This window comes from Natator depressus, chromosome 8, assembly GCF_965152275.1.
Source record: "Natator depressus isolate rNatDep1 chromosome 8, rNatDep2.hap1, whole genome shotgun sequence".
Classification (NCBI taxonomy): Eukaryota; Metazoa; Chordata; order Testudines; family Cheloniidae; genus Natator; species Natator depressus.
This window is the reverse complement of record NC_134241.1, coordinates 17059222-17084989: the sequence shown is the minus strand read 5'-3', so window position 1 is coordinate 17084989 and position 25768 is coordinate 17059222. Positions and strand designations below refer to the sequence as shown.

The 25768-nt window shown below is 43.1% G+C and overlaps 2 protein-coding genes across 2 annotated transcripts in view; one reads left to right on the top strand and one right to left on the bottom strand.

Annotated features, from left to right (window-relative positions):
* The window catches only part of KCTD16 (potassium channel tetramerization domain containing 16), a 163479-nt gene extending 138333 nt beyond the window's left edge, over nucleotides 1-25146 (bottom strand). Inside the window, exons 1-2 of the mRNA XM_074960518.1 lie at nucleotides 24420-25146; nucleotides 22980-24114 (exon numbers count right to left, since the gene is read on the bottom strand). Coding sequence (XP_074816619.1) covers nucleotides 22980-23811 — 832 coding nt within the window. The 5' untranslated portion in view covers nucleotides 23812-24114; nucleotides 24420-25146. The remainder of the gene's footprint in view (nucleotides 1-22979; nucleotides 24115-24419) is intronic.
* LOC141992630 (endogenous retrovirus group K member 9 Gag polyprotein-like) lies at nucleotides 12056-16065 on the top strand. The gene is made up of 2 exons (XM_074961971.1): nucleotides 12056-13584; nucleotides 15008-16065. The coding sequence occupies exon 1, from the start codon at nucleotides 12056-12058 to the stop codon at nucleotides 13064-13066; it is 1011 nt and encodes a 336-aa protein (XP_074818072.1). The 3' UTR covers nucleotides 13067-13584; nucleotides 15008-16065.
* Nucleotides 25147-25768: the final 622 nt, after the last annotated feature.

Genomic DNA, 25768 nt, shown 5'->3' with positions numbered 1-25768 from the left:
TGGAAGCTTTTTTTCTCAGGTTTCTCTTTCTTGTAGCTAGAGTTGCCAGGTGCCTGGTTTTTGACCGGAAAGTCAAATGTGTCGGACACCAGGTGGGGGGGAAAAGGGGGATATCAACCCTCACCAGCCCCTACTCAGCTGGGGCCACTTCCTACCTGCATCTGGTGGGCAGGTAGTACGTTCCTTGTCAGGCTGCAGCTCCCATCCTAGCCCCAGAGCAGAGGGAGCCCAGCTGGGGGAAGAGAGGGAGGTGGAAAGGATTCAGCAAGGAGGAAGAAGAAGGGGGACATCAGTGAACGACAGAGGGAGGGAAGAGGCAGAAAAGGGCTTTGCGGGGAAAGGGGCATGGCAGGTGGCGGAGCAAGAGAAGAAGGGGCGGGGCAAGGAGGGCTCCAGTTTTCAGCAGTTGGAAAGTTGATAACCCTACTTGTGGCACTGGGGATTCTAGATGACTTCACTGTCTGTCTATGGAGATAATGATTTTTCTGATTTGACTCAAAAGTTCACGGCTTTCGTACCACCCAGGAGGCCGCTCCAAGTGACTTCTTGCTCCTCATACGTAGTTGGTCACACTCTGGATCCAGTGTTCAGAAGAGGGCTGGAAGTGATCAAATGACCATTCAAATATTAGAACTTTTTTATATGACTATTGATACGGTGCTTCCTAAACACCCTTTCCCTTGGATTTACTTTCCCATGTCACCACAGTTTATAGAGGATACATGACAGTTTATTTGAAAGGGAACACAGTTAGACAGCTGGTAATGAAAGTCCCAGTCAAGGGTCCTGCTGATTGCAATACAAAAATTTTTTAAAGATTTATGCCATGGATGCGAAAGGTTTCTTTGCATCTGCATAGTGTCTGCAAAATCATACATAATAGAATGGTTCCATCTATTTGGTAGCTTGGTTTTTCTTGCTCTGAAGAATTTTCTGGTTACTTTGTGGATAAATTTGTTTAGATTCAGATGTGGCTTACTACATCTGCATGTTTAAGCAACCTCCTGAGTGGACAAACATGGAAATTTCTCTGCTTGAGTTTCAGTCAGTGCTGCTCCTTGAAGTTCTAGAAGTGTTGGAGGACTTCATCCTCCACCTGTACTTTGGATATTTAATTGCAGTGGTGAGTTAGATCATGAATGGCTCCTTGTGTGAGAATTCAGGGTTATTCTATAAATTATCATTTTTATGAAACATCAAGCTAATTAACTTTTTTCAAACAGATGAAGCTTATCACTGTTGTAACTCCACTGCCCATTAGTTTTACAAACCTATGCTGAATGATCAGAACATGATGTGTGTGTGACAAGGAAAAGATGGATGAGCCTGGCCTACTCCAAGATACTTCAGCATCTACTGGGCCTTTTCTGTTGTTTTGACTGAACTGCATTTCATCAAGCAATACTAAGGCATGAGTTCACAAAGAATTGGCTCAGATGCAGGTTTACTGAGCAGAATGTGCATATTGTCGATACAGAGCAGATAACCTGCTTATTCATTCCTAATACATGGAGGAAACTTAAGTCGATATTTTCAAAGAGTTATATGCCTATAAGGCACATTTTTAAACAACTATGGGCATGCACACACATTTGGTTATACATATTCAGATTGCATGCAAACCGGTCTATATGCATGCATCAAGGGTTTTTCACATCTAAGTCACAGACAGGCATGTAAACAGCCACACATGCTTAAGCATAGGTCCAAAATATGTTCTTCACATTCCTGGACTAGGGTACAGATCTAGTTAGAAAATTATCAATGTACTGGACATAAGCAAACATTGTTTAGATCATAGGATCTCTGGAGCAAGGACCTTGTCTTCACATCTGTCTATAAAGGTCTAGCACCCTATGAGTATTATAAAATTAACATTAATGATAACAATAAATCCCTATCTACCATTACAGTGGGTGTTATGAGTGGGACAAGCTATTATTCCCCAAGTCATAGAAATGCACCAATTCAATACGTAAATGAAGATCTAGTCTAACGGCTGCTGTAGAATGAACATAATGTAATTTGCTCAGAGATACTGCATAGCTCTATGGTTAGAAGACATGGTCTTGATGCACCATTGCTGCTCCAGAGGAAGTACAGGACAGTCTTGAAAAATATATGGAATATACAAAGGGTTAAAGACAAATAATGTCCAAGAGAGTGAAAGAGTCTAGTCAAGCAATGGGTTCAATAACTCTCTGACAAACCTAAAGGCCAAGTGTTCCAGGAGCGTGCTGAGAAGCCAGCTGCTGTTGCCACAGGACAATAAGAGCAATAAGTAAGTACAGTAATAAAATACTTTAGAAATTCTCTTGGCCAGATCCTCAGCTGCTTTATATTGGTACCGCTCCACTGAAGTCAATGGAGCAATGCCAATTAACACTAGTTGGAGATTTACCTCTCTACCACTAGAGCTATACTACTGGGACAGTGAGCCATTTGGTGGAAAGCTGAAGAACAGAGTGAGTGAACTATTGGATGGGAAAGGGCAAGAAGAGATATTAAATAAAAATACTGCATGTATGGTATCTATTACAGTGAGGTTTGGGCAAGTATATTGTATTGGGGGAAATATTTTTATTGTTGCTATAAATATCATTTATTTCTGTCTTACTGTAATAATTTGATTTACTGAGTACCAAAGATTTTTACATAAAATATGAATGATACCTGTGAAGCCCAGAAAACATACATATGACATCATTAGATGAACAATGCTATATAAATGCAAAGTTTTATTATTATTTTGCCATTGATTCTGAAACAGAATTCCCCTTTGACTTCCTGGAAAATTACAAATTTGAAAGGGAGTTCTGCTGAAAAATCAGTGGCACAATATGACCTACTGCTATGGTGCAATATATGAAAATGAAGGAGATACAATTCAGCACTAGCCACGCATGTTTTCAAAAGTACTTGTTTTTTTAAAGTTTGTCTGATCCATTTGGACAGTTGCTCCCCAACTTGAACTGAAGATCACCTCAAAAACTAGAAAGTAAACTAAATAAAGCCAAAGTACTTATGAATTAGTACAAACCTGTCAAATTCTTCCTGATGGGCTCAGTACAAATGTCGTAATTGTGCATGTCACAATTAACTTTTTTTTGCATTTTTTGCAACTTTTTTCAACGTCTTTAAACTTTTTCAAGAATTACAATCTTAACTTTTTATTCACAGTCCAAGCCTCCTTTTTAATGCAGTTCCTAAAATATTCACCCAGTGAGACAAAAAAATCTGTCTAACTTCAATAAGGAAAATAATCTGCATGTATGTTAGATGTGGGCATTTTTACACATAGTTCGGTTGATTATCAATAATCACATTTTGAAAGGCATATACAAAGTATACATCTGCAGAAAGCCAACTATGCTTTCAAATGCAGCTCTCATGACAACCTTTGGAAATCTGGCCATAAATATCTGAACATTCCTATATTACCAGTTAAAAATCTGAGCTAAGAGGAACTTAATTGGTTTCCTTAAAAGGGGCACATGCAAAAACTTCTTCAGATTCTATCCCAGCAAAGTCTCACTCATCAAATTTTGCTCTGAGATTTTGGCTTTGAACAAACTTAAAAACTCAGTCAAACCACTATTTCATTTATTCTATTTCAACTTGGTTTGACTTTGATATAAAAATATAAACTGAAATGTGCTGGAAACTTAATTCATGTTCACTTGAAGTGGGGCTAAGGTTCCCTCCAAAGAGGAGAGTGGGAACGCTCCTCTGAATAAGGTTTACAGGATCTGGATAGAGGCTTAGAAACCCAGAGAGAGTTTGGAACTCCATTCCCAAACTAACTGTGTTCAGATTTAGATCACCCTCATACTGCAAGATTACATTATCCCTGAAATGCAGCATGTGATCTCGATAACAATTACATCCCAAAATCTTCATGTCAAGCATATAACCTCCATATCAAGCCCAGAACTTTCATGTCAGAACCATGGCTGAGCAGGTTTACAGATTACAACATGGGTGACAAACAGGGGCTAGATTTTTGAGTGGGGAGGATTTGGAATGTGGAAAGCAGGCTTCAAACTATTCCTGAGGTTACAAAAAGTAGTTTCAATGGGAGGAGCAATATGTTAAGGGCCAGTTATAATAAAAAGAGAGCTGGGAAAGTGAATTGGTTACAGTGTTTGGAAAGCACAGTCAAGGAAATTAACAACAACCACTGTCTAGTTACTGAGCTGCCAAATTTACCAAAAAACCCCCAAACAAACCCTATTCAATAATTTTGCCTCCAGGAGTTCAAAGGGGCATTTTAAACCTCTATAAACAGAGAGCACCAACGATATTTCCAAGAATGTTTGCAACTTATAAATAAAACAAAAGTTTAGGATGTTTTAGGAATGGTGAGGAAATGAAAACCAGCAATTGTTTCTTAAGCCTCTTAGTATACTGAAGTAATTCACATATTGACTCTAGGGAAAACTTCATTTAATGGGGACTGAAATAGTATGATGAATTCAAGGCTCTCCCCTTCCTTTTTGCTGAACACCACTAAGATGCCATTTGGTATTACTTCATCGGGGCCTCTTGCTTTTAAAACTAACAGGTACATTACAGTACTAAGTATTTTCTTCCCAGGAGTCACTACCAAGCAATGTAAAAATCATCTAGGCACTCAACACCGAGAGCAAAGTGCTGACCAGGCTCACATCACCAGTATTTCAGTAGTCTCTGGAGCCCACAGGAAGGAAACAGAACACTCCAGTAATCAGCTGAAGCACAGTGTTCAGCTGTTCATTAAATAAGGCGATTTTTATAAGGGGTTTTTAGGATGAATTAGAAACCAAGATGGCCAGGCTTTTCTTTATTATCATTCTTTTATTGTGTTTTTTTGACTGCCTGCAGCAGCTAATCAATGAGCCACTACAAATTGCTAATCACTTTGCCAGAAGATTCTGAAAAAGCACTAGGAAATTATTAATATTGCCAATTTAAGCACCAGCTTCCTAAGCCTGTTTGTCTATTACAGCTGTAGCGTGTTCAACATCAACATTTGGCTTACACATGGAAAGGCACGTACGTGACTGATATTCAATTAAAAGTGGTCAGTAAGATTACAGTGTCTAACTGAACAGTTTATATTTATGGGTACCTCAACAATGCCCATAAATAGGTGTTAAAATGTAAAAGTTTTATCACATCATCAGATTATTAGTTACCTTTTAAAATATTAATAGAAGGCTAATACAACAAGCTTAACTGTGGAAACCAAGAATAATAGTATGCATTGTGCTAATGCCAAGGACATAAGAGCTCCCATATTGGGTCAGAGCATGGTCCATCTTGCCTAGTATCCTGTCTCCTACAGTGGTCCACGCCAGAGCGTCAGGGGGAATGTACAGAACAGGGCAATTATGGAGTGATCCAACTCTGTCTTCCACTTCCAGCTTTTGGCAGTCAGAGGTTTAGGGTTGCCCCGACCAGGGGGTTGGGTCCCTGGCCCTCTGGGCTAATAGCCATTGATGGACTTATCCGCCATGAACTTATTCCATTCTTTTTGAGTTACACTTTTGGGCATCACAACATCCCAAGGCAATGAGTTTCACAAATTAGTTGTGCAATGTGTGAAAAAGTACTTCCTCTTGTTTGTATTAAACCTGCTGCCTTTTAATTTCATTGGGTGATCCCATCTTTTTGTGTTGGGTGAAAGGGTAAATAACACTACTCTATTCTCTTTTTCCACACCATTCATGATTGTATAGACCTCTATCATATTCCCCCTTAACTGTCTCCTTTCGAAGCTGAACAACCATAATTGTTTTAGCCTTTCCTTGTATGGAAGCTGTTCCATTACCCTTGATCATCTTTGTTGCCCTTCTCTGAACATTTTCCGGTTCCACTATACCTTTTTTCAGATGGGGTGATCTGAACTGGACACATATTCAATATGTGGGCACACCATGGATTTATATATTGGCATGATGATATTTTCTGTCACTTGTGGTGGGATAGCATTTCTGCCCAGCCTAAGAGCTGAAAATCACTAATAACTGGGTGGAACCTCAAGAGACTGACCTGCACAGGTCACAGCAGAGAGGCATGTGGCATAAGGTGACTGGTGAGTGGAACCACGGCTCGCATGGCAGCCAGCGAAGAGGAACCATGGCTCGCAGGGTGGCTAGCGGAGAGGAATCACGGCTCGCAGGGCGGCCAGCCAGAGCAAGTGCTCAGATGGCGGAGAAAGCAAGGTGCCTTCTTCTCTGGGTGGGAGATGAACTCACACAGATGCACCTCTGACCCTGGGTCCTCACTGACCAAAAGGACAACCACCGTGAGTGGGGTATGGTGAAGGAGCCGAGGGGCACAGAAAAGGACCTTTTGGTTGTAGAACTCAAGAACATGAGGCAGAAGACACTGTCCCACGTACTCTGGGGTGGGTGTCCTCCTCACAGTTTTATGATTATGAACCTTGCTTGTGGCATTTTCCCTAATTAATGTCAGATGATTTACCTCCTTTCATTAAAAGTTTCTTTTCCACACTCAGACTCTGTGCTTGTGAGTGGGGAAGTATTGCCTCTCAGAGGCGCCCAGGGGTGGTATTCAGAGTAGCAGCCGTGTTAGTCTGTATTCGCAAAACGAAAAGGAGTACTTGTGGCACCTTAGAGACTAACAAATTTATTTGAGCATAAGCTTTCATGAGCTACAGCTCACTTCATCAGATGACTGTATTTTCCACTGAATGCATCAGATGAAGTGAGCTGTAGCTCATGAAAGCTTATGCTCAAATAAATTTATTAGTCTCTAAGGTGCCACAAGTACTCCTTTTCTTTTTGCAGGGGTGGTATGTAATTTTCCCAGGTTAATGGGTAGGGGCTTGAGCTGGTTCTGTGTTGTATTGTTGAAAAGGAACCCCTAGATATTAAACCCGGCCCTCATTGCTGCCGGCTCCACATGGCAGAAGGGTTACATATAATCAGGATTATTTTTCCAATATGCCTTACCAACACTGAATTTCATGTCATTTTGTTGCCCAATCACCAAGTTTTGTGGGCTCCCTCTCTATAACTCCTTACAATCTGCTTTGGATTTATCTATCTTGAATCATTTTGTATCATCTGCAAACATTGACACTTCACTGTTCACCCCATTTTCCAAATCATTAATGAATATTTTGAACAGCACATGTCCTACTACGGATGATGGGGCACCCTGCTGTTCATCTCTCTCCATTGTGAAACCTGACCCTTTATTCCGAAACTTTTTTCCCCTACATTTCAACTAGTGATGATTCATGAGAGGACCTTCCCTCTTACCCCATGGCTATTTAGTTTCCTTAAGAGCCTTTGGTGAGGGACCTTGTCAAAAGCTCTCTGATAATCCAAAAAAGAAAAGGATGAAGTGAGCTGTAGCTCACGAAAGCTTATGCTCAAATAAATTGGTTAGTCTCTAAGGTGCCACAAGTCCTCCTTTTCTTTTTGCGAATACAGACTAACACAGCTACTACTCTGAAACCTGATAATCCAAGTACAGTATATCGACTGGATCACCCTTATCCACAATCCTGTTGACTCCCTCAAAGAATTCTAATAAATTCTGAGGCATAACTTCCTTTTACAAAAGCCATGCTGACTCTTTCCCAACAAATTGTGTTTATCTAGGTGTCTGGTAATGCTGTTCTTTACTACAGTTTCTACCAATTTGTCGGGTACTGAAGTTAGACTAACCTGCAATCGCCAGGATCACCTCTTCCAGTAATCTGGTATTGAGGCTAATTTTAGTGACAGGTTACATGCTACAGTTAATAACTCTGCAATTTCATAACTGAGTTCCTTCAGAGCCCTTAGGTGAATACCATCTGGTCCTGGTGACTTATTACTATTTAGTTTGTCAATTTGTTCAATACCTCCTCTACTAATACATCAATCTGGGACAGTACTTCAGATCTGTCACCCAAAAAGAATAGCTCTGATGTGGGTATTCCCCCCACATCCTCTGCAGTGACGACGGATGCAAAGAATTCATTTAGCGTCTCTGTAATAGCCTTGTCTTCCTTGCATGCTCCTTTAACACCTTTGTCATCTAGTGGCCCCACTGCCTCTTTGGCAGATTTCCTGCTTCTGATGTACTTAAAAACCTGTTTATTATTAGTTTTTTGCATCTTTAGCAAGCTGCTCCTCAAATTCTTTCTTGGCCTTCCTTATTATGCTTTTACATTTTACTTGACAGAGTTTGTGTGTTTGATTTCATTGGGAACTAGAAGGTGCTCAGCAACTCTAAAAATCAGGCAAACAGTGGGCCATATTGGAACATAAGTTTTTAAGTAGGACTATTTTTAATGAGTCATAATAGCACAATATGGCTCACTATATGTGTAATACATTGATTTAATGCATATGATTTTAATAGGAAAATTTGCTTAAAATAGATAGCGTGATATGGCTTAGTATTTGTCTTCAATTTTGTTTATTTTTATCCCTATATTAAACTTGTTCACATCCTCTGAAAGCGATAAGGCAAAAATCACTCATGTAATGTTCTTCAGCATGGCATACTCATTCCCCACTTCATTTTTAGAGACAATTTACATCATTCCACCAACTCTAACCCACTCAATAACTATTTTCCTTCTTTACCAAGAAGAATACGTTTTATGGTAAGATTCATAAAAAGTTACTTTAATTCAGTCTGAACATGCAATTTAAATTGTGCTTCCAGTTTCCAAATGTGCCATACATTACCCTAGCCTTTGAAAAGCTGCAAAAATGAGAAGTGGAGGAAAATGCTGCTGTTCAAAATTCCAACCATTCCAGAATAACTGAAAAACAATTGCCACAGTGAAACATTTGTCTGTATATTTTCGTAAGTTTGTTAAAATCTAATTAAAATAAGTAGCTTCACTGTGCTCTCTCATTCTTGCTCTTTTATTCTTTCCTATTTTGTCTCTCTTAAAGAACCACAGCTACATGCCAGCCAAATTTTTAAAAAAAAAATCTGAAGTCATCAGACTGGAAAAAGCACCAGAGAACAGACTGTTGAGAAAAATTTTGAACTGGTCCTCAGGGAACATATAAAATGACAGTCAAACACTTCCATTTCTAATTTCTATAATTCTATTCTCTTCAGGGAACCTAGCAACTGGAATTTTTCCTCCCACAGTATCTTCAGAGAGTTCAGTGTTAGGGTTCCTTTCTTCCACGTCTTTTCCAGGGAGTTTGGTACTAAAACTCCCCAGAGAACTATTACATAGATTATATAAATTACAATGCAATTCTAAACTCAAAAGTGAATCTGTGAAACAGGCATTGTTGAGGTCCCACGGTTAGTGCCTCTCAATGACATCCAGATCAAATGTGATTAGTTTACTATTAAAATGATGGGGGTGGGGGGTTTAACTGCCAGCCCTGTAAACTCAAAATGGGCACTGGAAGTCAAACCAAATTATTTATGGCTTGTACATGAGCAGCAGCAATAAAGATTCTGCAAATCAGATTCTGTCCTCAATTATACCTGTTAACGCCACTGCAGAAAACAGGCTTCGCAGGCATAACTGAAGGCAAAATTTTGCTTTGCATATAGGCCACTGAATTCAATAGGAGACTTTCTATTAACTTCACTGGCATTTGGATTAGGTCCTTAAAGTTTAGTTAACATTTCTGTTGATGATACCCAAGCCAGAAGAGAATTCAGCTCACATTCCTCAAGTTGTTGTGGATCTGCAGCGCTAACAAAAAGAAAAGAGTAATAAAAATGTTTTGTCACTAAAGTAAGCCAATGTGAGCTGGGATACACAGCAGATCCGTAGCACTACATAAGGTGCCATTTTTACATAGTCCCTTTTCAGATTAGAAAGGACCACATCATTTCATGGAAAAGCCCCTAAAAAATTTATTAGAGAATTATAACTTTTTAAAATATTCCTTAAACCATTCTACAGGGATTCATAAAGAACTATACCCATTTTATAGGATGGTTAAAATACCTATAGAGAGGTGATCACCCTTTATTAAATTCTTTAGGTCTTTAGAGTAATTTCTAGAAAAATTACATTACCATACAACCCTATTGTGTTTACCTTTGTTAAATTCTATGGGATTTTTCCATAGAGATCATGACCCCTACTTTTAAGATTTCATCATTGGCCTATTCTGCTTAAAAGCTGATGGCACAATATGACCCAACACAATCAGGCAAATTACCACTCAAAGTTAGGTTTCAGAGTAACAGCCGTGTTAGTCTGTATTCGCAAAAAGAAAAGGAGAACTTGTGGCACCTTAGAGACTAACCAATTTATTTGAGCATAAGCTTTCGTGAGCTACAGCTCACTTCATTGGATGCATACTGTGGAAAGTGTAGAAGATCTTATTATATACACACAAAGCATGAAAAAATACCTCCTCCCACCCCACTCTCCTGCTGGTAAGAGCTTATCTAAAGTGATCACTCTCCTTACAAAGTTAGAGAGCCCAAGTGACAGAAGGTTTGAGTGACCAGCAGAAAGTCAGCAAAAGGATGCAGCCTCTGCCAGTGGGACTCCACAAGAGTACTAACTATAATGAGGGCCCTACCAAATTCACAGTCCATTTTGGTCAATTTCATGGTCATAGGATTTTAAAAATGGTAAATTTCATGATTTAAGCTATTTAAATCTGAAATGTCAGTGTTGTAACTGCAGGGGTTCTGAACCAAAGATGGGTTGTGTGGGGGCGGGAGGTCACAAGGTTATTGTAGGGTGGGGTTACGGTACTGCCACCCTTACTTCTGCACTGCTGCTGGCGGCCAAACTGCCTTCAGAACTGGGCGGCCAGAGAGCGGAGGCTGCTAGCCAGGAATCCAGCTCTGAAGGCAGTGCCACCACCCCCAGCAGCAGCGCAGAAGTAAGGCAATGGTATGGTATTGCCACCCTTACTTCTGCGCTGCTGCCTTCAGAGCTGGGCCCTAAGCCAGCAGCCGCCACTCTCCGGCCACCCAGCTCTGAAGGGAGCAGCACAGAAGTAAGGGTGGCAATAATGTGACCCCCTACTGTAGGATTCATAAAGGTTTATGCGCTTGGCAACATTCAGGGCACACCCGGAGTGTTGTGTAGGAGTAGTGCACACACAGCTCCTTTCAAGGGCATCAACCTTGGAATCTCGCCAAGATGATATGTATCGTGGGAAGCCTCTCAGGACTGGGCTCAAGGCCCGAGAGCAAGGAATGCGGTAGATAGAAATTGGTAAATAAGAATGTTAAACAAAGCCAGTGTATTCCTTTTATCTGTTGGAGAATGTAATGCGCGGGGGGAGAGAGAGAGAATAAAGGGGAAGGTGGAAAGCTGACAGGGGGAAGCCCGTTAGCAGAGACCAGCCTGCTTGCTTGCTAAAAGCTGTGTTCTGTCTTGTCATTGAACCGCCACAACTGGCGCCCAAACGTGGGGCCCTCAGCACTCACCTCGCCCGGCAAGGGTTTCAGACGCGTCACTCATCCGCTTCGTGGATCCCAGTGAGTATTTTTCGTTGTGGTAAGTATGGGAAGCTCCCTCTCTGCTTTGCAAGTGCAACACCGCAATGAGCTACAGTATTTGCTGCGTAAGGCTCAGCATGACTGCCCCACTCGAGAACTCACTCTCCTGCTACAGGAAGTGAGTGCCCAATGCCCGTGGTACCCTGAAGCCGGAACCCTTAAGCTAGCGGACTGGGAGCGGTTGGGCCAGACATTGCACAAAGAGCCTCGGGCGTCCGTGCAGGCTTTACATGCCTGGCACCTCTGCCGCGACGCGATACAGCGTGTCGCCTCGGACAGGCCCTCCCTCGCGAGGCTGGTGATCTCGCCACGCCCGTCCGCTCCTGCAGCCACCCCCACTCCTACCGATGCAACACGGTGTGTCACCTCAGAAAGACCCTCTCCCGCGCCAACAGAGGGGCTGCCGATCCCGCCACCCCTGTCCACTCCTGCAACCATCCCTCCCCCTGCTTCGCCCCCAGTGCCTCTATTACCACCGCCTCCCTGGCCTTCCCCACCGGAGCCGGTGTGTGATCACCCTCCGCCCGTGAGGCCCCATGCTCCGGGGCCCCCCGGGGGGTCATCTGCGTCTGCTCAGAGGCTTTCGCTGGTGCAACAAATGGTTCACGCAGCGAAGACTCGCTCAGATCTTACAGCAGAGGAGCTGGCTGATCTGGTCTCAGTTTGTCCTGTGACCTGGCAGGATGATGGCCAGGGCAACCAGGTTGCAGACTGGGTCAGTTTGCCTTACTCGGTGATCAGAGAGGTAAAGAAAGCAATTCGCGAGTTCGGCCTGACTAGCACGTATGTGCGTGGTCTCATTGAAGGGATAGGTACTGGGTACACCCTGATCCCTGAAGATTGGAAGGCGCTGTTGCGCATGATGCTGACACCTAGTCAGTATGTTATTTGGCTTAGTGAGTATCGGCAGATGGCGGAACGCCAAGCCCAGGTATATAGAGAGCAAGGTGTCATTTATGAGCACTTGGCAGGGGAGGGACAGTTTGCTACTGTTCAGCTACAGTCTCAACTCCCTCAGGCCGTCTTCCCCATTATTTCCGCCTGCGCCCAGCATGCTTTCCGGAAGGTCCCGGATTCGGGCAGGCCTACTAAAAGCTTTGCCAGTATCCGTCAGGGTGCATCAGAGTCCTTTATGGATTTTACCAACAGATTGCAGGAGGCTATCCTCCGACAGGTGGATAACCCTGCGGCAGCTCAGGAGATCCTGTTAAAAATGGCGGTTGAAAATGCGAACGAGGATTGCCGCCGTGCTCTCCAGGCTGCACAAGCCTCTGGAATTCTAGAGCTGTCGGACATGCTGCGGGTGTGCCAAAACATCGGAACCCAAGCCCATAAAGCTGGAGTTCTGGCTGCCGCCCTGCGAAAAACCGGGAAGGAGGGGAAGCGTTGTTACCGCTGTGGTAAGGAGGGTCACTTTCAGAGGGAGTGCCGCTCATCGACGGCGCCCGCCCGCCCCTCAAAGAAGTGCCCCAAGTGTCGGAAGGGCTATCACTGGGCTAATCAGTGTCGTAGCGGGTCGGGAAACCGCACGACGGGTCCCCCCCGAACCCAGGGCCAAACGGGGGTGTTTCCCACTCAGACAACTGTTCCTCTGCCTTACAATCCATAGATTCCATGAGGGCGGCGACTGCCGGAAGTACAGGGCTTGATTTGATTATGCAGGAGGACGCTGATTTTCAGTTGCCAGGGGAGGTTTGCGCCATACCTACACAGGTGACGGGACCTCTCCCTGCCGGATTTGTGGGTCTGGTTCTCCCTCGCTCACACGCTGGGAAACAGGGTTTTTTTGTCATCCCAGGAGTCATCGATGCTGATTACACTGGTGTTATTAAGGTTCAGGTGTGGACCCATCTTCCGCAATCGCTCCCGCGTGGACGGTCAATTGCACAATTGATTTTAGTCCCCTATCAGGTGCCAGCCGCAGAGGATCGAACCCGGGGCGGGAACGGCTTTGGATCGACGCTGTCTCAGTCACCGTCTCACAATACGTCCTCTCCACTTGTTGCTCTGACAATGTCAGTCCGCCCCTCAAAACCTCAGTTAACACTTCTCTTAAATAATGTTCCTTTTACAGGGTTGGTGGACACTGGAGCTGACGTTACGGTGATTCGTGATCCGGAGTGGCCGGTCGGTTGGCCAACAGTTCCTTCTAAAGAGTTGTGGGGGATCGAGGGTAGCAAACCCGGGCGCCAAAGTTTGTCTTGGGTCACGGTCTCTAAACCAGGAGGCTGTGCCCTTGCTACAATCCGCCCTTTTGTACTCCCTGTCCACCTCAGTATTTGGGGCCGCGATTTACTTACAAAGCTGGACACCACCCTCGATATTAATATATAATGGCCCAAAATCCTCCCTCACCCACCTTGCCATCCGCATTACCATTGGTATGGCAATCCTTAGAGCCCGTATGGATTGACCAGTGGCCGCTCCCTCTAGAAAAGCTGAAAGCGCTTCATTCACTTGTACAACAATATTTGCATGCACAGCGCTTGGAGAGCTTTACTAGTCCTTGGAATTAGCTGCTGTTATTTTGGCCTTTCAATTTTTTGCTGATTGTCCCTTTAATTTGATCATGGACATGCATTATGTTTATCAGGTAATTGATCATTTACCCCTTGCCCTCATTACCCCTCAGGTCGATGCGGACCTTCTTCGCCTGTTTTTGTCCTTACAGTATTTCATCACCACTCGTAATTTCCCTTATTTTGTTGCTCATATTTGCAGTCATACCCCTCTGCCTGGGCTACTCATTGAAGGCAATGCGCGCGCCGATCGCGCGTTACGTGGTCAGGTAAATTCCCTTTTTTCTGACCCCATTGAAAGCCATTCCTTTTTTCATCAGTCTGCCTCTGTTTTGGCCCGGCAGTTTCATATTCCTGCTGATCATGCACGTTCTATTGTTCATTCCTGCCCCCACTGTGCCGCTGCTGCCCCTACCTTTTTTTATGCCGTTAACCCTAGAGGTACCGCAGCGAATCAGCTGTGGCAAATGGACGTCACTCATGTGCCACAATTCCACCCCTATTCGTTTTTACATGTTTTCATTGATACCTATTTGGGATTCCTTTGGGCGACCCCACAGCGTGGGGAAGCCACTCCCAAAGTTATTCACCATTTGCTAGCCTGTTTTGCTGTTATGGGTCACCCGAGCCAGATAAAAATGGATAATGCCCCAGCCTATTGCTCCACAGCACTTTTCATCTTTTGTGCCCAATGGGACATCCGTCTCAAACACGGGATCCCTTATAATTCCACAGGCCAAGCTATTGTTGAACGTGCAAATCGCATGCTAAAAATCTTGCTCGACAAACAATTAAAACAAGGGGAGCTGCGTCTCCGAATCTTAGGAGACATTCAGCAACAATTGCATATCCTTTTGTTTACTTTAAATAATTTAACGCTGAACGCAGATCAGCAGACCCCCGCGGATCGGCATTTTCACAAATGGAAAGACCGCGTGTCTATTACCATCAGCTGCCCGATCCGCAATGGTTGGGCCCAGTGCCTTTAATCACTTGGGGTCGGGGATATGCTGCTGTGTTTCTCCCTGCAGGACCGTTGTGGGCTCCGGCCTGGTGTGTGCGACCGGCACTGAAACAGCATGGCGTGGCACCAGGGCTGTCGAACCCCATACCGGATTTTCAGCTGACCTTGGAGGAGACCGCGGTGCCTCCCGGGTCGACAACGGCGGGACGGAAACAGAAGAGGCGTAGCGTCCCAAGCCAGCCCGTGACATGGGGAGCAGTAAAAGCATTGGTCGCCGCGGCTCAACGAAGACTGGCAGCAAACCAACAGCCAGAGACTCTTGAGACTTTGTTTGTGGCAATTCTCGCCCAAATTACTGCTAATTCTGTACTGATTGTATGCCTTTTGTGCCTGCTATTTCCTGGAGGGGTTGATTCGGGAGCGCTTTCTCCGTTACGGGCCCGAATGACATATAACCTATGGGAAAGATTGGCTTCAATAGCAAATGTTACCCACTTTTGTTTATTTGATTTTGTAGCAGCTGAAGAATTGTTAGGTACGTGCCTTATTCCAGTATGTCATCACCCTGAGGAAATTGGGAATGAGATGATGCTCGCCGCTTACTCGAACCTCTCTTCCCAGTACTCTAGCATGGCTAATCGGGGCCAGGCCAATCACACTTTACCTTTTTAAGCTTATTTTTTGCTGCTGCTGTGTACAATGTATTCCTTTTTGTTAAGGCTTTGTCGAGACCCGCCCTGGCAGGCTCCACGAGTTATGACCTTGTCTGTCCGGGAGTTAATTGGCTTGCAAATGCAAATTGATGGCTACCATGAGATGGCCGAGCACAAATAAACAAAAAAGGAGGGGATGTAGGATTCATAAAGGTTTATGCGCTTGGCAACATTCAGGGCACACCCGGAGTGTTGTGTAGGAGTAGTGCACACACAGCTCCTTTCAAGGGCATCAACCTTGGAATCTCGCCAAGATGATATGTATCGTGGGAAGCCTCTCAGGACTGGGCTCAAGGCCCGAGAGCAAGGAATGCGGTAGATAGAAATTGGTAAATAAGAATGTTAAACAAAGCCAGTGTATTCCTTTTATCTGTTGGAGAATGTAATGCGCGGGGGGAGAGAGAGAGAATAAAGGGGAAGGTGGAAAGCTGACAGGGGGAAGCCCGTTAGCAGAGACCAGCCTGCTTGCTTGCTAAAAGCTGTGTTCTGTCTTGTCATTGAACCGCCACACCCTACAATAACACTGCAACCCCCTTTTGGGTCGGGACCCCCAGTTTGAAAAATGCTGGTCTCCCCCATGAAATCTGTACAGGGTAAAAGTTCACAAAAGACCAGATTTCCCGGGGGGGGGGGGGGGGGGGACGGACGACACACACACCAGACTTCACAGTCTGTGATGAATTTTTCACGGCCATGAATTTGGTAGGGCCTTAACTATAACTCAGAGCTCTTCTTCCCCAACGGAGAGCTAGGTAACAATATTGAGTGCCTTTGCTTGTAGTGAATTCACCCAGAAATCAGCCTGACACTGAAGCAGGTCAGTACAAATTACATTCCCCAAGGTGGAATAATTTTGGACCAGGAATTAAATGGTATTTTTAATTACAGCACCATGATAGGTCTACATATTTATACTAAACATGCAAGTCACCAGGGCATATCCAAGGTGAGATTTAAGATAACTACTCCTCACAGTGAGTACTGTGTATCTAGAAAGGCACCAATTCAGGGGTGAAAGTAGGCCAGTACAGCGTACCAGTAAGAAGTGGCCGCCGGTACTGGCCCATACGCAGCCGACAGGGGCCGCCGACAGGGGGAGGCAAAAGGGGCAGTGATGTTGAAGCACTGCCACGGCAGCTCTTTAAGGACCCTCCTTAAAGCATAGCCATGGCAGTACTTTAACATCATTGCCCCTTTTGCCCCCCTCAGGGCCGTCGACTGGGGGTGGAGGCAAAAGGGGCAGCTGCCCCGGGGCCTGGTGATTGAAAAGGGCCCAGGGCTCCCAGCCGCCGCTACTCTGGCAGCAGCTGGAGCCCTGGGCCCTTTAAATCGCTGCCGGAGCCCCGGGTGGCGTGGGCCAGGCAGTGTGGATGGGCTGGCTGGGGGAGGCTGACCCCAGTCCCCGCCCCTTCTACCTGAGGCCCTGCCCCTTCCGGCGTCCCATACCGGTATCTCTTTTATGTTACTTTCATCCCTGCACCAATAGTGCCATCTCCTGCTTTAAATCTCCTGAACAACAATAGCTATATGTAGTTTAATACGACCGGAGAAGCATGAAGACAAAACAATGAAGTTAGACTCCTTAAAACCAGCAAAACCACTTTTTAAGGGTTTGTTTCATGTAATTGCTGAGATGAGACCTTAACCTAAATCTTTAGGTCAATTTGTTTATAATCAGATTAGAATAACGAGATTATTCAGGTTACGTATCAACATCTAAATAATCAAACTTCTGATCAGTGGGCTGACTCTAACCAAACTGTTCCATGATGGTAAAATTCTCAAGAGCACCCTATTCAGTCTAGATAACAAGTCGGACACAATTTGTCCTTCCCCCAAATTTGACACAGTGCCTCTGAGCCTTTGACACAGTGCCTCTTGAAACCTCCTGATTTGGTGGTAACATAAACAGAATCACACCTTCATCAAGCTGGCTAACAGAATCACACCCTCATCAAGGTGTGGAAGTGAAGCCTACTGACACTTCAGACAAGCCTCTTATTCAGCATGATGGACAAGGAACACTGCTGAATAAGCTTTTCACACAGCAGTAGAATAAGAAGCACAGATAATGATGATGATGAACTGAAGGCAACACAGGGGTGGATGGGGGCGTTGAACATCTCACATCAGCAGGAACTGAAGATTGAATCATTCTTAGGGCCTGGTTTCATTTTGTTATTTTTCTGGTCATTTTGATCCTCTTCACTCAAGCCATTTAAAATTAGACTGAAGAAAATACTAGAAAATATGCTAGAGAACAATATAAAGAGAACAATTTGAAGAGGCAGAAAGATGGATAAGATAATTTAATAGCCTTTTCTTCTATGCCTAATCCATGTGGTTTTACATCTTGTGGATTTCAAAATACATTTGCATTGAATTTTGTCTGTCAAACTTCTGCCTTGAGGCTCAAGTTATTTATAGTATGTACGTGTACACACACACACACACACACACACACACACACACACACACTAATTAAAAGCTCTTTCAGCTGTATTCACATGAAAACACTGACCTGCTGCTGCAGCTGGTTACATGAATTTTGGGTAAAATATGCCATATGAATACCATACAGACTATAAAAAGTGGCACCTTAGAGACTAACCAATTTATTTGAGCATAAGCTTTCGTGAGCTACAGTTCACTTCATCGGATGCATGCAGTGCATATATATGTGAGATTTGCACTTTCAGTTAAAGGCCATCAGCTAAATTCTAAGTAGATACCAATTACTTTACTTCTTCCCCCATCCAACCCCACTTAATAGGATATGATCATTAAACTGAAGATAATTTGAAAATACTCCACAACCATCTCTTTATACCAAACTGCTATGATCAAAGTAGAAAAATCCCCCAACAAACATCATTTTGTTAAAAGGATAAGGTGAGAATGGGGCCAAAATCTACAACTCTTGCCATAATGAGTGGTGGCACAGCATGTCTTTAAGGAGCAAGAATCCTGTCAATTAATTTTCTACCTACAGTCATATTGCCATGGATGTTTCAAAGTTTCCTTTGAACATTACAGCTACTTGAGATGCTCTGCGTGCATGACTATGAAGTGGCCTACTCAAGGCCAGGCTTAGGGAAATGTACATAATTTCCTCAAATTTAAAAGTAACTTTCATGCTTGCTTAGATTTTGGAAAATGGCTTGAAGAATAATTTATTTGCATGTATCTCTGCACTCATTACGTGGACAATAATCTAGTCTAGTTCAGTGGCTCCCCCAACCTTTTCTTGTTGGAAAATCATTAGAATACACTGGTGGATGGGCACCCTCACCAAGTCCCCTTCCACCACATTTTGGCACAGCTGTTACTGTCTCTTCTTCTGTCTGTTCATTTGCTCTCTCTCTCCAGTTCCTTTCTGTATTTTCTCTTCTTTTCCCTATCAGTTTTTTGTGTTTTTCTCTCATTGACTCTCTACTCCTCCTCCAACTCAACAGAAAGCTACCTGTTATTTGGGATGTGTATCGGGTTATTAGTTGGTGTCACCCACAGCTATAATGAGAGCTGCAAGAGGGGAGAACAGGAGCTTAGAATGGCAGGCTACAGTCTAGACTTGCAGTCATATGCATATGAGCTGCTCCCACAGCCATGAGAGGCCACCGAGAAGCAGAGAGAGAAAGAAGGTGAGTGTAAGTGGCTTTAAAGAAACCACCTGCTACTTTACTTACAGCAGCAGACTTGTTTGCAGTGGGAGCAGAATGGCTATGGGTTATGTAGCTTTCTCCAACCCGCTTCACATTGCTATTCTCCTCGGCCCTGTACTGCCGAACCACTGTGGTATACAAATGCACACACACAAATTGGGAGCCACTGAGCTAATGTTTAAAACCGGGGCTTTTCAGTTTTCCAACCTCTTCTCTCCTACGTCCGGTTTAAGAACTCACAGATATTTTTGTGTGAGACCCAAGCCAACTGCTCTGGCAAGGGTATAATTTTGGAATCAAGTGGAAAGATTTACTTTGTAACCTGCTCCTAAAATAAGAGGGGGGAAGTCTGTAGGTACACATTGCCTTAAAATTAGAGGGACTCAAGCCACAAAATTCTGACCCAATTCCAGATTTCAAAACACACCAAAGTTTAAGGGGTATCCAAACCCAAGCTTTTGGTTCAGTTTATGACAAAGATTGAAAACATTTCAAAAAGGAATATCCAAGTGCAGAGAGTGAACACTAAAAGATCAGGGTGTTTGGATGTAAGGTGTTAATTCAGGACTATCTGTACTTAAAGTAGTAGTAGAGAAAGCACATCAAAGGTTGACACTCTTCTCACTGGATCAAATTCACCCTTCGCCAATATAAACTCTGCTTAAACAGCCTTAGCACAGGAAAACTAGGGGATGGAGCAGGAGAAAAGAAATCTGTCCTTCATCCTCAACTACTGTCCCACCTCTGAGAAGGAATTGTTTACTCCCTACACAAATACTGCAGTCCCTGGATCTGTTTAATTGTGGACCCACTGTACAAACATAGCTTGTCTCCAAATTCCCCTTTGCACTGGCCCATTTGAAACTGGAGTGGAGCCCAGCTGCACTGCACACAAGGGGGAGGGAGGTTGCACAGTCATTCTGTGTGCTTGCTCTGCAGCCCTTCTCAGCAACACGTTTGCAGTGTTGGAGACCTTCTGTGGCCCCTGAAATTCTGGTTAAATTTCACCCATTGTGAACATTAATCTCCCATTAGCCTTAATGGCACCTACATATGCATACATGTTCCTTAGTATTAACATTACGTTTTGTTGACTGCATGGTCTGTAGCTATTAGCTTATTTGGAAAACTTCCACTTTGCTTATTTGTCTTCGGTCCATCTCATTACTTTCAAATGGATTAATTTCCACATGCATGATATTCTTTATCTGCATGCCAACTATGGGCTTTCAGATTCCAAGCATTTGGAACATACATTATCAGAGACCAACATGGTTTTTCCCTCCATTCTTCTTTCTTTTAAAAATGAACATCTTTCATGTCCATTCCCCACCTCCGAGGAGTATCTGAGCTTTACATTTTCACAGGAGGTAGTTAAGCTGCTCTGCTAAGAATATCTTAGCAAATAACTACAGTAACTAGTTGCCTTAGAGCACCTCCCATGGTTTCGGCCCATTAACCTGAGCACAACAGCTTGATTAATTAATGTTTATATAGGCACAGTTGGCAGCTTCTAATGAAATAATTATGGCTAAGCAGCTGCACAGAAGTTGTAATGTCCCACTAGAAAGCCAGCTGTCAATTTTAGTGGTCTTCAAAGCTTTCAAAAAATGACTTTTGGAGATTAGATGTGAAAGGGTTTTTTCCACTCTACACATAATCTGTATGTATTGCCTCTGTAAAATCCTTGCAATTCAACAATGGCAATTGTTACAGTAACTGGAGACAAACTAGTCACAACAGTCTGAATTGGATCTAGATTGAGTAGGATGAGTTTGCATCATGGTCATTGGTTTGGCCCATTACACAGATAGGGACCATTTGAAAAATGCACGTCTGGATCTAGGTTAGAATTTCAAATATCCACAAAATTGAAGTGTGTTCAGAGAGGATCAGACACAAATCCTGCTGAATTCAATGACAGTCTTTCCAGGGACTTCAATAGGTTTGGCTCAGGCCTGTATTGATGGCCTAGGGAAGCGAGGTTAGATCAAGCTCATTACACACACTCACACTCTGTTTTTGCTCACAGATATTTCTAAGGCCCTTATCACTGTGGTATCTAAGCATCATCACTAATCATCACAAAAAGAAAGCCAATACCTAGCACAGTCTATGAAGCATAAAGTTCTGAAGAATATGAATAAATGATATCAGTGATCTCTATTTGCTAATTAACATAACATTATTTGGGTCCTGCTTCAGTTTTTAAAATAGTTGGTAAAATTCCAGCAAGCTTATACATTTTTCTGATGTTTTTAAAATTTAAATATGATTTACTACCATACATTTCTGGAATCACACTAATTTTACTGTAACTTCATGTCAGATATTGATTTCAGATATTAGAAACCTAGTAATATAAATCATCCAGCTCAGCCTGAGTTTGAGCTGATCCAAGACCTCTGAAGTATTTTACCAAGAAGTCCTGATATAAAACTAATTTTCAATAAATCTATGCATATCAAAAATACAGAAGGCTTTTTTGGAACGCTAACTTAAGCACCATTACATGAGCAGATTTCGGCTGCCTGTTGAGTTCAGTAACAGTAGGTGGTACTCAACCTAGTGTTGCACTGTAGTTTATTACATGTCAATAAATTACTCAAGTTCTGGGCATCTTTCAGCAAAGTCAACTCTTCATGGTACTGGGGATATACTGACTACGGTAGTTATACAGCGTAGCAGGTGAGACAAGTAGCTGTTATTCACCTTTCTATCCCTCTGCCCAACACATGATCTTTGAAAGATGATAAAATCCACTTGTGCAAAGGGACTGGGGAAACATTCTCTCCTTTACCTTTTTGAAGTAAAAGTAAATAGCCTAACCCACTCCTAGAATATTTAAGTCCCAGAGTTGTGGAATGATTTTCTGACACAGGATTATGGAATCAAAATTACCCTGATGTTACCATTGGTAACAGTGTCCCTGGCTGAATATCAATTTAGGAAGTTAATGAGCCTGCTAGAGCTATCAGATCAAAATTAGTACAACAGTATGTGATCTGATGTGATTCCAGTTAGCAGGACATATCCATCTAGTTAGGAAGGGTCTGATTTTCATAATAGCATGTAGCCACCTGCCTATCTATCCACTGAATCCTTATTTTAAAGAACATAAGTTGGTTCTGAAAAAGATCCCTGTTGAAAAGGAGCCAGCATGACTGCACTTTTTCCCTCCTCCCTGCATGTGTGTGTGTCAGCCTTGTTGACAGATGGCTTGGCTGAGTGTGCTTATTATCAAACATCTATTACCTTTGTATATTGAATCTCATTTGAAGATTTTCTGTAATTAAATCTACAGTGTGTTTGCAAGGCTTACATTACATCCAGGGAGTACTCAGGAAATGTGTAAAGCAGTCAAATGGCTGATTCACAAAGCCTCAGATAGCAACACCTTTCGGTTGTGGGGAGAAAAAGGTGCTTTTGGCAGTCTGTGCTGCCACCTAGCCAAGACCACGCCATTGAGTTCAATGTTAATTTACATTTTAAAAGCTTAAACTAAAGCATATCCCCTTGGATACTGTTTTATCAGAAGAGAACTCCCATCAGCTGCAGAGAAAATGAAATCAAACTTGCTAGTGCTCTGAAAATGAAATGCACACCAAATAAGACAGGCTTTAACCAGATAATTATTTTTTCCCTACAAATCTCTTGTACTTACGGTAGAAGACATATTCAGTGTAGCTGGACCAGACTTTATCATCTGTGTACTGATTGACAAAAGAAGCCGTCACTGAGGAATTGCAGGCCACCATGTGGAATCCACATTCTGACAACATGTCAAAAGCCCTCTCCAGGTGCTTGAACTTGAGATAGAACCTGGAGGTGTATCTTTCCGGTGCCCTGTCTGGGTCTCTACTCTCATTCAAACTTTCTCCAAAGACCTCTTTGACTAGAGCAATCCTTCCACAAACCAAAATCCTCGGGACTCTCCTGAACTTGGCATCAGCTTGGCTCTCTCTGCCCATGGTGCACGACCCCCTGTACCCAATGGTAATGAAACCCCATTTTCGATCTGAAGGTAAGAGCGATGATGGGGGGCATATTCTTGTGTCACTGCCTTGGGAGACCTCCTCATAGTCGCTGTGGCAATAGTCATCGGGGCTTTGCTTGACATCATCAGGAGTTAGGAGTTTGACCAAGTCTGGGAGCTGAAAATATTCAGCTTCCCTTTTAAGCCTTCCCTTTTCTGGGAAGTGATCAGGCAGGACCACTTGCTTGTCCCTGAGATAGTCCAGAATGTAGCGGAAGAGGAAACCATCTCTATCAATGAAGAACCTTCCCTTGGAGTCCTTAGCTAGATCACTGGCTGTGTCTCTCTTGGCGGTGAACATTTTCCACAGCAATGAGTGGGGGATGCCCACCAAGGTGGAATGGCGAGTGAAGTATACTTGACCACCTACGTTTAGCTCCACCACCTCTGGGAAGGAATGTAGACCAGCCCCTTGTTCTCTAGGAGGGAGGTAAGTCCTGCAGTTTCCACTCAAAGCCATTGTATTTTAAAACAAAAATCAGCCACAAGGAATGGCAGGACTATCAATCACATCAAAGAGTAGAATGAAGCTCCTCCACCAGACCCCAAAAAGGGCTCATAATATTTAAGAAGGGGCGGGGGACAAAAAGTTAGTATATTAAGAAAATCAGAATTGTCCAGAAGTGACTATGTCACGGAAGCTGGCAAAGCAGCTTAAAACCTAAACAGTGGATGGAGAGCAATAACTTCATGAAATGCAATCAGATCTTCCAACAAAGTCCCAAAAATCAAGATCAAGCCAAGCCTACGATTATTCCCAGGTCTGTTGAAGGGGGGAAACAAAATAAGACAATTATTTCCCTAAGCATCGTAAAAGTAAAAATAGAGGGAATTAGGTCAGTTCACAAAGCCCCCTCTAGTACTGATTGCAGGAGAGAAAAATCAAGATCTTTTGCTAAATAAATTTTTTGGCAAGTTTTTTTTCTCCCCAAGCAATAATTAACATATTTGGGGGAGGGGATACATATGGCAACATTTTGTTAGAAAGAAAATACATACCTCAACTTTAAACAAGTGTCTAATTTAGAGCCTTTACAGATGAGAGAATGAGAGAGCATCAAGTCTTACCTTGGTTACAGTTAATGTATAGTTCTTGTGAAAGAAAGAAAATTTTCAGACCAATCAGAACACACACAGGCACACTGAGTCCAGTTAATATCAAATCCAACCCCAGAAAGGGACAGAAAAGGTAAGAAAAGTGCTTTTAAGAATAGCCATCCATGTAGATCTCAAGAGTTAAACTGAGTCACAGGAAAGTTAACCGGGATGGGTAACGATGAAAAACCAATCTATATAGCAATATCTGAGATGGAAAAAAACAAAATAAATCCCAATCAGGATCCTTAAAAGAAAGAGAGTTTCAGAAAGGACCTTGGTTTAGATGACTTGCAGAAACCCCAGAATCTGAGAAAAGAACTGACATATTTCAGTGGGTTCCCAAAGTGTTATCCTGCCTGGCAGGAAGGGCAAAGAAGCTCCCATGTTCCCAGCAAGGGAAAGAGAAGACAAGCCTGCAGCCCTCTGAAAGGATGCCCAGGGTAGCTGCTTGGTCTGCTCTTGCTGCCCGAGCTGCTGCTCTGGCTGCTGAGCTGGGTGGTTCCACAGTTCCCAGTGCAGTTCAGATGCTGTTGTTTCAGCAGTGCAGGGAAGAAACCATCCAGGGAAATGACTATTACATCATCTTAAAGGAATATGGCTTTGAGAAAACAGAAGAACCTAGAGGGGCACTTTCTGGTTCATTTTCCTTTTTTTTATTTTTTAACAAGTTACAGAAGCAGCAGCACTGCCCAATGCTGCCACAGACAGCTATTCCCAAAGCAGCTAGAGGCTCCTCCAGGGAAGGTTGAACTGTGACTTTCCATTTAATCCTCTGGATGGACAGAGAGATTCCAATTGCTGCTTCTTTTGCAGACTTCTGTTTTTTAAGTTCAAATAAAGTTCTTTCCTGTTCTAAGCATAGGGTTTTTTCCATTAATCTTTTAGCATTACATATATTTCTCCTACAACACAAAAATTAATGCACCTATATAGCACAGAACCAAATGTGATTTTACTCAGGGAAACACAGATACATAGAGCAAATGATCGAACGTGTAAAGACTCAAAATGAACTTTTCTATATTTTACCACAGTAGGTTAATTCATCTTTCAATTCCCTGACGCAGAACTTACTGGGACCAATTATAAAAATATTGTGGAATATGCAAGAAAGAAGCAAGTTTTTAAAAAAATAATCAGAATAGGAGTACAATTTTGCCATTGAACTGTAATTTCATAGTTAAACTAATTTGTAGGGGATTTCTAACACAGGAGTTAAAAATAACCATGGGGACTTTGTCAAAGGGCTTGTAAGGTTGTAAAAATGAGCAATGTTTGAAAACATTTTAGCGAATATGTGTTAATTAAGCTGTATTTTA

Excerpts from the sequence above, each read along its gene's own strand:
- LOC141992630 (XM_074961971.1), top strand. The coding sequence starts at position 12,056 with ATGGTTCACGCAGCGAAGACTCGCTCAGATCTTACAGCAGAGGAGCTG.